This window comes from Camelina sativa, chromosome 4, assembly GCF_000633955.1.
Source record: "Camelina sativa cultivar DH55 chromosome 4, Cs, whole genome shotgun sequence".
Classification (NCBI taxonomy): domain Eukaryota; kingdom Viridiplantae; phylum Streptophyta; class Magnoliopsida; order Brassicales; family Brassicaceae; genus Camelina; species Camelina sativa.
Genome location: NC_025688.1, coordinates 6687376 through 6702334, shown reverse-complemented (window position 1 = coordinate 6702334; position 14959 = coordinate 6687376). Strand labels below are relative to the sequence as shown.

General features: G+C 35.9%; 1 protein-coding gene and 1 pseudogene across 3 annotated transcripts; both read left to right on the top strand.

Annotated features, from left to right (window-relative positions):
- LOC104779988 lies at positions 446-3270 on the top strand. Of its 3 annotated transcripts, XM_010504448.2 has the most exons (7): positions 446-629; positions 927-1145; positions 1218-1347; positions 1468-1687; positions 2412-2476; positions 2568-2775; positions 2858-3270. In XM_010504448.2, exons 4-7 carry the CDS (start codon positions 1604-1606, stop codon positions 3104-3106), a joined length of 606 nt encoding a protein of 201 aa, XP_010502750.1. In that variant the 5' UTR covers positions 446-629; positions 927-1145; positions 1218-1347; positions 1468-1603; the 3' UTR covers positions 3107-3270. The 3 variants fall into 3 exon arrangements, with proteins under 3 accessions (XP_010502750.1, XP_019100105.1, XP_019100104.1); XM_019244560.1 differs by lacking the exons at positions 2568-2775; positions 2858-3270 and having other exon boundaries at positions 451-629; XM_019244559.1 differs by lacking the exons at positions 2412-2476; positions 2568-2775; positions 2858-3270 and having other exon boundaries at positions 451-629; positions 1468-1752.
- The window catches only part of LOC104783617, a 17288-nt pseudogene continuing 7687 nt past the window's right edge, over positions 5359-14959 (top strand).

Below are 14959 nucleotides of genomic sequence, written 5' to 3'. Positions count from 1 at the left end.
GGTATAGAAATATGAAACTTTATAACTTAACACATTCACAGACAATATTTCTTATGTCTTAAACACAACCAATCAGTTTTGGTCTATTATATTACTATAAGTTCAAATGATTTCATCATAAGTGTTTCTATATACACTTATAATGTTACTTAAGAGTTTGAATGTTACTATTTACTAAATTTTAAGTTTTTTTTTTTTATAGTTATTTTTAATGAAACAGATTGACAAGCTATGTAGTATACTTATTGTAATGGTAATTGAGTAGTAAAGATATTTTTCTAACTATATATGATGTTTTTGGAACTTTTTTCATAGATCCGTCGGGAAACTGTCGGTAATAACAAAATGGTCCGTCAGGATTCCGTTGGATAAAACACAAAATTTAACCCGGGAATATATTTTTCCGAAATTTTTTGGTTATTGTGGGAAGGATTATTTAATAAAATTGGGTTACTTAGTGTAAGCCCAAAAACTTTTCACCTTCTCTTCTCAACCTAGCCGACTCATTTCTTCTTCCTCACCAATATTTTTTTCTTCACCGATTGACTTCTGGTCTTTCCAGTTTCTCCCTCTTTCTCTCTTCTAAATCAAAGATTTTGTTCCTCATATCAACACAACCACTCAACAATGTAAGATTTTTAGCATTGGGATTTGCAATGTTTGGTTTCATTATATGTGGCTGATTCAAAAAGTAAAGATTTTGGGTTCAAAAATGTTAGATTAGGTGTTCGTTATGTCAGATTAAGGGGTTGTTAGATACTATGATTTTGCTTTTTCAATTGTTAAGAATTGGGTTAAATTTTAGTTTTCCTAAAATCAAAAAAAGGATTTCGTTGATTAAGGGATGGTTCACTGGATCTATTTGTTACTATTTTTATGGGTTTTCACTGGATTTTTGTATAACTAAAATATTTTTTTTTGCAAAGGGACTACGAAGCATATCGTCCTCATCGGAACCGCTCCACCCAAAACCGAGAAGAACCCAGTGGTTCTGGGGCTGAGTTTCAAACCCCCTCCACACGAGCTTCGGGATCGCCTACAGCTGCCTCACCTCATGTCATAATGACCATTGAGGATTTTGTTTCTCAACCGGGACGAGAACTTCTTCCAAAACTCCATCCCAACTACATCGGAGATGCTACATGGTAAATCTCAAACTCTAAAACACTTATGATTTCTTATTTTTTTTATATATTTCAGATCATTCTTCTTTGTAGGTTTGAGGCATCTGGAAACGGCATTAGCAAATCTCTAAACCGGATGATGTATGGACTCCTCAAAGAACCTTATGAAACATACTCGTCAATGCCAAGTGATGACAGTGACTTTTGGTTGAAACAGTTTGCGGTAAGCTTAATTCAGGACATGATTTCTTTATTGGCAAGCTTAATTTGTATACATACAGAGATGATCATGTAGTATTAAAAGATGTTGCAATCAGACTAATCATCTCTTTTACTCTTGTAGCAAGATTTTAACTGGGAGCCACAACTGACATCTAGAGTCCGTAGAGAGTTTGACAAAGAGGCAGCCACTCAATATTCCAACACTTTATGTGAGTGGAAGAAAGGAGAAACTCCAAAGGGAATAAACGAGAAGGTGTATGAAGGGTTGCAAGAGTATTGGGCACAATCCAAGACAAAGGAAATTGCTACCCAGAAATCTACGAACTGGAATAGCAATTGAGGTGGCAAAGGGAGAGCAACGCACAATTCTGGGTCAACAAGCCACTATACCCGTGGAAAACAACTTGTAAGTTTTCAACATGTTTCAACATTTTGTAGTTCAAAACTTAACTTCATCTTTGGATTAAAACATCTTGATTTGTTTTCAAGACTAAAAGAGATGGTGTTGCTCCTGATCACTTAACGTTGATGGAAGACACCCACACTAACAAGAAGACCAAACAAATTCAAGACCCTTCGGCTAAGGAAGTGATTGAAAATTCTCGTAAGAGGATGGAGGAGTTTAGGTTATCCCAACCTTCAGCCAATGGAAATGGCTCACCAACACCAATCCCGGTCGAGATGATTAACCAATTCGTTCTTGAGGTACATCACACTTTGATTCAAATTGTTTTTTTGCTTATGATTCTATTTGGTTTCATTTTGTTCTAATTGTTCTTGGTTTCAGGAAACTCCACAAACCAAGGGTCGAATCTTTGGATTAGGAAATGTGGCAAAAAGACTTTGTACTTCTTCATCACCAATATATGATCGTGATCCTGAACTTCTTCGAGTCCTCCAAGAAAAAGATGAACGTATTGAAGCTCTTGAGAAGATGATGGAAAAAGAGAATGAGAAAAACAAACTGAGAGATGAGGAGCTTGCATCGTTCATGGCAGAGATGCGATCAAAGTTCCCTGTGAATTNTTGCTACCCAGAAATCTACGAACTGGAATAGCAATTGAGGTGGCAAAGGGAGAGCAACGCACAATTCTGGGTCAACAAGCCACTATACCCGTGGAAAACAACTTGTAAGTTTTCAACATGTTTCAACATTTTGTAGTTCAAAACTTAACTTCATCTTTGGATTAAAACATCTTGATTTGTTTTCAAGACTAAAAGAGATGGTGTTGCTCCTGATCACTTAACGTTGATGGAAGACACCCACACTAACAAGAAGACCAAACAAATTCAAGACCCTTCGGCTAAGGAAGTGATTGAAAATTCTCGTAAGAGGATGGAGGAGTTTAGGTTATCCCAACCTTCAGCCAATGGAAATGGCTCACCAACACCAATCCCGGTCGAGATGATTAACCAATTCGTTCTTGAGGTACATCACACTTTGATTCAAATTGTTTTTTTGCTTATGATTCTATTTGGTTTCATTTTGTTCTAATTGTTCTTGGTTTCAGGAAACTCCACAAACCAAGGGTCGAATCTTTGGATTAGGAAATGTGGCAAAAAGACTTTGTACTTCTTCATCACCAATATATGATCGTGATCCTGAACTTCTTCGAGTCCTCCAAGAAAAAGATGAACGTATTGAAGCTCTTGAGAAGATGATGGAAAAAGAGAATGAGAAAAACAAACTGAGAGATGAGGAGCTTGCATCGTTCATGGCAGAGATGCGATCAAAGTTCCCTGTGAATTCAAGTTCTTAGACCTCTTTTCACAATATTTATGTTTTATTCCCCAATTTCTTTTTCGTTTTGATTTTTGGGATGATTTGTAATATTGTATTTTGGAGTTCCAAATTTATGAATTTAAATGTTATTACATAATTAGCAACTGTTGTCAAAAGAAATTAGATTTATTTTTAAATATTTATCTAATTAGTAAATTAAATATTTTTAAAATATTAATATTAAACATTAACCATCTGTTGGGTATCCGTCGGTAAAAACAGAGAATAACAGAGCAAAAACAGAGAAATGAATCATTTTAATTGTCGAAAATCCGTCGGTAAACTCTGTCGGGAGACCGTCTCTAATGTAGTTGTTGGAAAATCCGTCAGGAATAACGAAATATATTTCTTGGGAAACAGTCAGTTTCCCTTTGCTATTATCTGTCGGGAAGTTATCAATTGCCGTCGCTTATTATTCTGACGGATTCTCAACAGCTACATCTCAACAATAATATCTGTCGCCATTTCGTCGGGAACAAAAGTCGTTGGTAATCTGTCGGAATAATATGCCGTCGGAAATTTGTCGGATATCTGTTGAATATACTGACAGATTCCCAACAGATTTAATATTCCCGACGCTCTAGAACCGATGGACTGATGCCATATGTAATCCATCGGTTTAGGTTATTCCCGACGGGTTACAAACAGATATAGCCGTCGGTTTGCGGTTGTTTTCTTGTAGTGTAATGCTGCTGCTAGTGCTATCGTTCGCAGGGAAAGCTGTACCGAGGNCTTTTCACAATATTTATGTTTTATTCCCCAATTTCTTTTTCGTTTTGATTTTTGGGATGATTTGTAATATTGTATTTTGGAGTTCCAAATTTATGAATTTAAATGTTATTACATAATTAGCAACTGTTGTCAAAAGAAATTAGATTTATTTTTAAATATTTATCTAATTAGTAAATTAAATATTTTTAAAATATTAATATTAAACATTAACCATCTGTTGGGTATCCGTCGGTAAAAACAGAGAATAACAGAGCAAAAACAGAGAAATGAATCATTTTAATTGTCGAAAATCCGTCGGTAAACTCTGTCGGGAGACCGTCTCTAATGTAGTTGTTGGAAAATCCGTCAGGAATAACGAAATATATTTCTTGGGAAACAGTCAGTTTCCCTTTGCTATTATCTGTCGGGAAGTTATCAATTGCCGTCGCTTATTATTCTGACGGATTCTCAACAGCTACATCTCAACAATAATATCTGTCGCCATTTCGTCGGGAACAAAAGTCGTTGGTAATCTGTCGGAATAATATGCCGTCGGAAATTTGTCGGATATCTGTTGAATATACTGACAGATTCCCAACAGATTTAATATTCCCGACGCTCTAGAACCGATGGACTGATGCCATATGTAATCCATCGGTTTAGGTTATTCCCGACGGGTTACAAACAGATATAGCCGTCGGTTTGCGGTTGTTTTCTTGTAGTGTAATGCTGCTGCTAGTGCTATCGTTCGCAGGGAAAGCTGTACCGAGGCACTCATATTACACTTTACGTACCCTTCATGGCTTCATCTTCATGTTACTCTTCTACTCATATTAGTGAAAAATCATTTACAATAAATTAATAAAATGTAACGAAGCTATGTAAATAAAAACATTACTTGAATAAGAAATATTTGGTTTAGAATTTTACTCCCTCGTCAACATTAATAAGAAATATTACAGTTCAACCAAAAAAAGAATAAATAGTCTACATCATTTACCCAATTATTTGGTTTAGAATTTTATATCATATTTACCAAAATACTCTTACAAGGGAAAACTGTGTGATTAAAATTAAACAGTTAATCTCGAAGGTATCATTGTCGGCTCAGTATATGTGCTAGCTGTCATGAATTTGACTTCTTTCATCAATGATCTCGATGAATCTTCAATGTGAAATGATTTTCAGTTGTTTAATTGAAAAAAAGGAAGAAAACATACCCGTTGAGAGTTTAAAGAGGAAAGATAAGTAATTAAACAAACTAACATGGCAGACACGACCTGAGCGGGACAATCGATATTAGCGTTTTAGTTAAACAAAGACTACCAATTTGCCCACTAGCTAGTTGTATTAATATAGATTAATAACGTCAATGTGAATGTATAAGATAATGTAACAAGTAGCATTGATCTGATTATATAGAGAAACCATTATTACACGAAACCTAATTAAGTGATATTACCCAAACATTAATTTGCGATTCTCTCCACGAATCCACCTATGATAGCCGCAGCTGCCATGACTGTGTACTTCGGCGGACACGAGCAAGGATACGAGCATCGTTTATCCCACGTTCACTATTTTGATGGTTTGGAATGCGATGCATGCGATCGATCGTATGGTGATGATGCCTTCTCATGCAATGAATGCAAGTTTACTGTTCACGTGAAATGTGCATTTCTGTTCGAGTTCAAAGAGATATTCGACCACCCTTCTCATGATGGACATTGTCTTAAGCTTCTCACAACCGGAGCTCCTGATCACACCGACCCAATATGTCATCTATGCGGTAAAATCACCAAACGCCTTCTTTATCATTGCTTTGATTGTAAACTCAATTTGGACATTGGTTGCGTAGTTGGTGCCCTGTGTGCACGAGCCCATTTGAATATGGCGTGGCACCCCCATCCTCTACTCATGGTTGACTTTAAATCTCGAATGTGGTGCGACTTTTGTGGAGATTACTGCATACATGGCTATCTATGCCCTCGTTGTAGGTTGGTAGTTCAAGAGAGTTGTGTCTACCTATTTGACTCACCTGAGATCATTCACCATTCTCATGCCAGACACCCTCTTAAGCTTCTCACCGATGGTGCTCCAGATTACACTCACCGAAGCTGTCATCTATGTGGAGACGACATTGGGAATTTACTTTATCATTGTGCTATATGTAAGTTCAACTTGGATATGAATTGTGCAATTAAAAATCCACCACTTGTTGATCTTTCAAATTTGAAGGTCCATGAGCATACACTCACACTCATGCCAAGATTAATCTCCTTCGTTTGTGATGCTTGTGGGACGAAAGGTGACCGTTCTCCTTATGTATGTGTTCAATGTGATTTCATGATGTTCCATCAAGAGTGTGCACAATTACCACGTGTCATTCATGTCAATCACCATGACCACCGCGTTTCGTATAAGTATCCTCTTGGTCTTGGAGAATGGCGATGCGGAGTTTGTTGGGAAGAGATTGATTGGTCATATGGGGCTTATTCTTGTTCCTTATGTCCTAACTATGCTCTTCATTCAAGATGTGCAACAAGGCGTGACGTGTGAGATGGAATAGAGCTCGATGGAGTACCTGAAGAAATCGAAGATATCGAGCCATTCAAAAGGAATGATGACAACACAATCACTCATTTCGCTCATGAACATAACCTCATGAGCCTCAGCAAAGATGGTGAAGAAAGTAGTTTGTGTGGAGCATGTGTTAGTCCCATCGGTTCTTACACATTCTACAAGTGTTCAGAATCAGATTGCAGTTTCGTTCTCCATGAAACCTGTGCTAATCTTCCTAAGACAAAACGACATTTTCTGAGCCCAGAACCTCTCGGTCTTTGTCTGCGAAACCAAGAAGTTTGTGGAGCTTGTCGTCAGGTTGTTTGCAAAGGATTCATGTACTATATTTTTGACTTACTATGCACTTCGATTACTGTGCCTTTTATCCATGGAAGTCACGATCATCATTTACTCTACCTCCAACTACCACCATTTGGTGACGCCAAGACTTGCCAAAGTTGCGGCATGGATGAAAGAAATGTCGTCATAGGTTGTAAGAAATGCGATTACTATTTGGATTTTAGTTGTGCCACTCTACCATTAACGGTAACGCTTCCCAGGTATGATGATCATCCACTCACTCTATGTTATGGTGATGAAAAGACAAGCGGCAAGTACTGGTGTGATATTTGCGAAAGAGAAACAAATCCAAAGACTTGGTTCTACACTTGTAAAGATTGCGGAGTCACTTTGCACGTTTTCTGTGTAGTTGGTGATATCAGGTATGCCCAACCAGGAGGAAGAGTCAAATACGATTTTGAATTGCTGCCTAACAATACATCTTTACGACCACTTTGCGAAAACTGTCATATCCGGTGCCCAGGTTCCTTCATTCTTAAACATTACAACCGTGACATAGCCCTTTGTTCTTATTATTGTTTCATGCGTTTCCGACCTATGATGATGAGGAGGTATAGAACGAATAGGGACATATGCCCTCCATGGGTAGAACACAATACTTGATGAGGCCGCAGTTAAAATGTTTGTAGTTTGAAATTCATCTGGTAGATGTTAATTATTTCTGGACTTTTTTTTTTCTTTTTGTAAAGATTCTTTATTTTTGATGCTAGTTTGAATTTGTGGGCCATTCACCAAAAGAAATAGGTACTGATTCATAACGATTATTTATCTACTACGACCATGGTGCTTTGGTTCTGGCATGATCATCGTATTACATCTTTCATATTTTCTCTATATATAAACATGAAGATAACGTTTCTAACATTAGCTTTCCATTTTTGTACAGCTGGTTGTAACTTTGTACGTGTACCATGTTATTTGAATATATAACATAAAACTCTTACCAAAATTTGAAATAAACTACCTACGATTAAACAGAATTTTACTAGCTTACTGTAAAGACAAGTGAAAAGTCAGGGGGAGTGGATCATGGATGTTTTGAATTCTTTTGTCATTTCAAAACTAATATTATGATAAAAAAAACAGAGAAGACTAAACAAAAACAGTGTGATTTTATTTTAATACTTAACTGGAAGGCATCATTGTCAGCTTAATGTGAGTTGTCATGGCCTCGACTTATTACTTCTGCGATCTGGATTGATATAATGAAATTAATATAGATTTGTCAACGTCAATATCTTCTAAGGTTGTTTTAATTTTGTCTGTAATATTTGGCATTCTATTTTTGGGACACTTGTACTTTACACTTATTTGAAGTTTAATCATTTAAATTTATTTATTTTGAAAAGTATTCATTTTTTTATCTTCCTGTATACCAAATTTCTATTTATTTTTAGTTTGTATTATTTAGTATTATTTCATAGCAAAGAATCTATGTAGTTTACTTTGGTAAAAAAAAACATAATCCATTTTACAAGAATATAACTATTTTAACTATACAATTTGTAAATTCCTGTAACATCGGCGAACTAAATTGTGGTCTTTAGGGATGGGTGTCGATCGACACCAAGGAAAGTGTTGATCGACACCAGCAATTTATGGTTCGGCCAGTTTGTTTTAAATCGTCGAATTGGAGCGGTTTGGTTTAAGTGGAATCCTAAACCAAGGTATATATGTGAGAAGTCGACCTAAGGGTTTTGGGAAGGTCACTTTTAGCCGTTCGGAGAGAAAATAGAGAGAAAAGAGAGAAGAGAGAGTGTTCTTGGGAGATTTTGGGCTTGTTTGGTGAGATCTGTTCATGTGGAGTAAAGATCTTGTGCTAGGAACAAAGGAGAAGCCTTCTAAGGTGTTGGATTCGTCATTTTGGGTCAGAAACTTCCTGCAAAAGAGGTGAGTGCATGACCATGGCTGATCTAAGCCTAAGATTTCCTTTTTCTTGCTAGTTATGTGTTGTTTGTGGTGTTTTTCTTGCTTGTTATGATTTCTATAGGGTACCTACGGTTTCTATGGCTTTTGGTCAAGTTTTGGATGGTTGGAGGTGAAGAGAAGCGAGATTCGACTCTCGACTTCGAGCAAATCGCGTCTGCGGAGTCGATTTCGATCAACACCAGGTGGCGTTTCGGTCGACACCAAGGAGTAGTGTCGGTCGACACTGAGAGGCAGTGTCGGTCGACACTGAGAGGCAGTGTCGGTCGACACTGAGAGGCAGTGTCGGTCGACACCAATAGCCTGTGTCGGTCGACACCAATAGCCTGTGTCGGTCGACACCAATAGCATGTGTCGGTCGACACTTGGCTGGTGTAGGTTGACACCATCCTTTTCAGCGAGCAGATGATACTTGTTTTCTTGGTTTGTTGTGTATGTTTGATGATTGTTTGACACTGGAATCTAAGTTGCTTGTGTGTATAGCCCAGTAGATGGGAGGATTGCCTCACTGATTGTTTATGACAATATTCATGTATCTATATTTGTGTTTGTGGTGTAGGTAAAGGCAAAATGTGATCGTGGCCGAATCAAGGCAATGAAAAGGAGGATGTTCTGGTGGTTCGATTGGTTGTTGTTTGGATTATATAGGTTAATAGAGTTGAGTCCTTAGAATGTTATCTAGGATTGATGGTTCTTAATTTATGTTAGATTGATTTATTGGTTTAATTGTTATGGAATTAATACTAGTTATTTGGTTATTGGTTTAAAGGTATCATTTATGTTATCCGCTTTGTTTGATTGGGGTTAGGTTGTTAGTGAGTATGAGATCACTAGATTATTATTTATTATTATTAAAAAAAGGGTTGGATTGTATAAATTCCTCACTAATTTTCCTTTAAATTTACTCTTCGTCTACCAAATCTTTAATTATTTTTGGTTTTTTATTTAGTATTATTTCATAGCAAAAATATCTATATATAATTTACTTTTGTTAAAGAAAAAATAATCTATTTTACAAAAATATATTTCTTCTACTTTATTTTTACGATTTGTAAATTCTTCACTAATTTTTTTATCACAACTGTAAATTTATTACTTAAATATTTTTATCAGTTTCACATGTCAATATTTACTATATATTAAACTATAATAACGTAGAGTTATGAGAAATTGTCATTTGACACCACTCTATTTTTTTAACATATGTCATTTTGTTTTCCAATTTTAATGAAATAAAAGACACATTATTGCTAATCTAAAACTATATTGTCTACACACATTTTCTTAATTTGGGACATTTTATTTGTTCAGTTTTTTTAGGTTATATTTACTTCGCTCAATCAATTACCTTTACGATATGGGTGCACATTTTCTTTTGTTCAAACTGTTCATGTTGCAATAATGCATATGATAAAATTAATTACAATTAATATGCTTTATAACTGTATATATTGCCATGAATGTGTTTACTCAGAATAATGTGTCAATGAAATTCCTTACAAACTTCTTAAAATGTTTAGTGTATTATATAAGATCTAATGCTCACATTACTAATAATGAAGAAAACATCACACACTATATATCTTTCTTCTCCCATCATTTCCCATGGTATTTTCTTTTTCTTATGAAGTTTTTTTTTTTAAAAAATGATGTCTTTGTAGTATGATGATTAACATATTAATTTCTCTATGACTATTGTTTACATAGCCATGTCAATGTTTTTCTTTTTTGGTATCAGAGTCTTGTCAATATTTATTAGCCTCTTTCAAAGGATTATGTTTTATGATAGTCATGATTTAAAGTTTTTTCATTGTTTTGTAATGTGATTTTTTAACTTTTAAACTATAGTTGTAAGTCTTTAATGATGAAGATGAGCCCAATGCTCGACTCCTCAAACACAATCTCTTTGGCTTTGAACATTCACTCATAATATTATAGTTGTAATTCCCTTAGATTTCTCTTCTTAAGTCTTATGATCTTCAACTACAATATATTTCTAAGTTTATGTTTCATAGTTCGCTTTGTTTTTCGTTTTAAAATTTCTTTATCCCCATTACAAAAAAACTATTTTACTTTGCATATTTAAAAAAAAAATTGAGCCTAATTTTACGGTGTAATGCATATATACATGGTCAAAAGATCATGTACTTCTTTATGCCTCTTTGGAATTACTTCCCAAACTTTACAACATCCTTTCGCATTATACAGAAAACATTATATAGAACTATTGTAAAATATTATATATATATATATATATATATATATATATATATATATTGTAACCTCAATACTTTCAACATAGATATATCTCAATTGTTAATAGTGGTATAAATTAACAAATAGATTAACCTGTACAAAAGCAAGACTACTTTTATAACACATTGGTATTGTTTGAGTTACCAATCATACCTCATGTCTATTTTCCTGTAACTCTTACTACATCCGTCATTATGCTAAAAAACTTACACCATTTCCAATTGTTATCTATATTTTTTTTTGAATTTTCTATTTTACATTTAGGATATAATTTTGAAGAGATATGATTTAGTATTTAGAGTATAAGATTAAAAGCATGATGCTATTTTAGTATTTTTAGAATTTTAGAAATGATGTGCTAAATTTAAAACCAAAACTTATTTTTATGCAATTTGTGAAAATTGTCTTTATTTTAACACACTTCATAATTATAAACTTATAAATGTATATATTTAAATTATTTTCAAGGCATATATAAATTATATCATGTACTTTTATATATAACTTAATGAAAATTTTAGAGAAATTTGCTAGATCTGCCATGAACAGTGTCTAAACTTGTGAAAGATGCCGTTTTTGCAATAACCTTTTCCCGGGTGCCATAGTCTCCGTTTAAAATGACTAAACTGTCTCCTCTTTCTTCCACAGCCTCAATTGCAAAAACCTAACTTTATCCTATTTTCTTTTACTTTTTTCTTTCACTTTATTCCCTTCAATTTTCTTCTCATCTAGTTAGTTCTTTTCTTTCACTTTATTCCCTTTCATAAAATTATGCCGAACATACCAAAAAGAGCTGCTCAAGATGAAATATTATAAAGAAGGAGTTGAAGATTTAGAAAAATCAAGAGAAACCTCTGATGATTAGTTTTTGCAGCGACAAGACCATCAAAGGAGATGTTGACAAACTCCTAGAATTCAGATTAAGATCACATGAGATCTGATACGGTTTTGAACTCATGCTGCTAGGTTGAATCTCTGAAGGACCAGATCCAACGCCTAGCCAGGTTTGTCCACAACAAACTTGTCTACCTATTTAGTGGACCAGATCTATTTTTGTTGATGGACAAAACTTGTCTTTTGATATTGGACCAGATCCGCTTTCGCTGACGGATGAAATTTATTGCATTTGGCAGTTTGACATTGTAGAACTCTCGGAGGATAACAATATGATTGACCAAAGAAGGTATCTCTACGGACCGTTTTTATATATATAACATTAAGTCTTTCACACTAACATGTTTGTTTTCTATCACACAGTTCTAAAAACGTTTAGGCTGACATTGGTGAACTCCTGGTGGACAACAATCTTATTGCACAAAGAAACTATTTCTCTGTGGACCATTCCTATATTTGGTTTAGTCCATTTCATTTTCATTCTAGACCATAACACGATTGTTTTTTGTATATCCAACCATGTTGTCTGTTAAGTTCCTCGTGGAACACTTTTTAGTTTCGAACATTAAATCCATCACACTAACATGTTTGTTGTCTATCTCACATGACTGAAGACGTTCATATTGACATTGGTGAACTCCCGGAGGACAACAATGTTACTGCACATTGAAGGTATGCCTCTATGGACCATTTTTATCTTTGTTTAGTCCACTCCATTTTCATTTTTGGACCACTTACTTTGTCTATCCAACCATGTTGTCTATTAAGTTCCTGATGGACCAATTTTCTAATTTAATACCTTAAGTCCATCGAACTCACACACTACAAGAAAATAATGATATTGCAACTTCGAAAGTTATTGCAATAGATCAATATATTGTTGCAAAAATTGAAATTGCAACAACATTCCAACCAATTATATGTTGTTGTTGATTGGACATTGCAAATTCTTGTTTGTTGCATATACGTTACAAAATTTGCAAATGTAATGCCCCGACCACCACCTCTCAGTGAGCCCAATGTCCAATCTCAGTCCATGGGCCCAATTTTCTTAATGGGTCTCACATCCTCTCACTAGGCCTGTGAGCCCATCCATGTCTGACGGCCGGTTTGCTACGTCCGGGAGGTTTTTTAAAGGCATTTTACCGTCCCTACAAATCACCACATGATATTTTCCTGTGTTTTGTTCTCACTCACACAGTTCCAACAATCACTTCTCGGAAGGTCACTCATCCTGAAACTACTCCATCTCAAGCACACATAACTCTGGAGTTCCTTCAAGACCTTGACCGAAAAGATAAGTACACTTTGGTGACATAGGTGGCCAAATCAATTCTATTTAAACCTCTCCGCATGTCCTTGAAACCGGGGTGTCACAATTCACCCCCACTAACAAATCGCAACGTCCTTGTTGCGCACCAAGACCGTCACCCCCGACAGTATGGGCCCACTCGACTCCACGCTCGTCTAGGTTCGGCTCTTATACCACTTGTAATGCTACGACCGCCACCTCTCAGTGGGCCCCATGTCCAATCCCAGTACATGGGCCAACCTTCCTTAATGGACCGTATGACCTCTCACTAGGCCCGTGAGCCCATCCATGTCCATGACCGGTTTGCTACGTCTGCGAGGTTTTTTTTAAGACTTGTTAACGTCCCTACAAATCACCACATGATCTTTCCCTGTGTTTTGTCCTCACTCGCACAGTTCCGACAATCACTTTCCGGAAGGTCACCCATCCTGAGACTATTTCAGCTCAAGCGCACTTAACTCTGGAGTTCTCTAAAGAACCTTGACTGAAAAAAAAAAAGTGCACTTTGTTGACATAGGTGGCCAAATCGATTCTTTTTAAACCCCTCCGCATGTCCCTGAAACCGGGGTGTCATAATTCACCCCCACTAACAAATCGCAATGTCCTCATTGCGCACCAAGACCGTCACCCTCGACGGTGTGAGCCCACTCGACTCCACACTCGTCTGGGTTCTGCTCTGATACTACTTATAACGCCCCGACAACCACCTCTCAGTGAGCCCCATGTCCAATCCCAGTCCATGGGCCCACTTTCTTTAATGGTCCTCACGTCCGCTCATTAGGCCCATGAGCACATCCATGTCTGATGGTCGGTTTGCTACGTCCGGGAGGTTTTTAAAGAATTGTTACCGTCCCTACAAATCACCACATGATCTTTTCCTGTGTTTTGTCCTCACTCGCACAGTTCTGACAATCACTTCCCGGAAGGTCACCCATCATGAGACTACTTCAGCTCAAGCACGCTTAACTCTAGAGTTCTCTCAAGACCCTCGACCGAAAAGATAAGTGCACTCTGGTGACATAAGTGGCCAAATCAATTCTTTTTAAATCTCTCCGCATGACCCTAAAACCGGAGTGGCACAGCAACGATCTTATCTTTTGCTATATTTGTTGTATTAATGCAACAACATTTTTATAGTAATTTTGTTGTATAATTAAAACATACATTTGCAACTTGAATTGTCATAAATCATTGCGATGAAACGCATAGCAAATATCGTAACAAATTTGTGATGAGTGACTAATTTGCAAGATACTTTTCTTGCATAATTTTTGCTACGATGACCTGAGCAAAATTCATTGCAAGTATGATCATGTGATCTACAGCTAATACTTACTTATTTAGTATTATTATGACAATATATGGTCACTATTCTTTTGTTAATCACTTGATCAACATTTATTAAGTGTCATCAAAATAATTTTGTAACATTATCTATTTGGCATGTGAATTGTTTTTTTACCTTAGTTATGGAGATAATGTTAGACATTGGAGATTGGTCATATGCTGAACGAAGAAGTGCATATGACCAATCTCCAATGTCTAATATGGCTCACTTTTGAAGCTTTTTTAAAGTCGATTAGTCAAAATTCTCTCACTCAATGCTAACTAAAACAGTAAATTGACCAAACAATAAAACGATAAATCATCAACCTTTCGATTACAACAAAAATTTAAAGGTATGTCTATGTTGGTGGACTACAATAGGTTTACTTTTGTCTTTCCAACCCATATTGTCTATTAACTTTTTGATGGACAATTTTGTTTTTTTTATATAAAAGGCGACTTGGTTATTTGATGGACAACTTT

Coding starts and splice junctions, on each gene's coding strand:
- LOC104779988 (XM_010504448.2), top strand. CDS start 1,604: ATGAAGGGTTGCAAGAGTATTGGGCACAATCCAAGACAAAGGAAATTG. Junction 1,688..2,411: donor GAACTGGAATAGCAATTGAG/GTGGCAAAGGGA, acceptor ATAGCAATTGAG/GTGGCAAAGGGAGAGCAACG. Junction 2,477..2,567: donor ATACCCGTGGAAAACAACTT/GTAAGTTTTCAA, acceptor CAAGACTAAAAG/AGATGGTGTTGCTCCTGATC.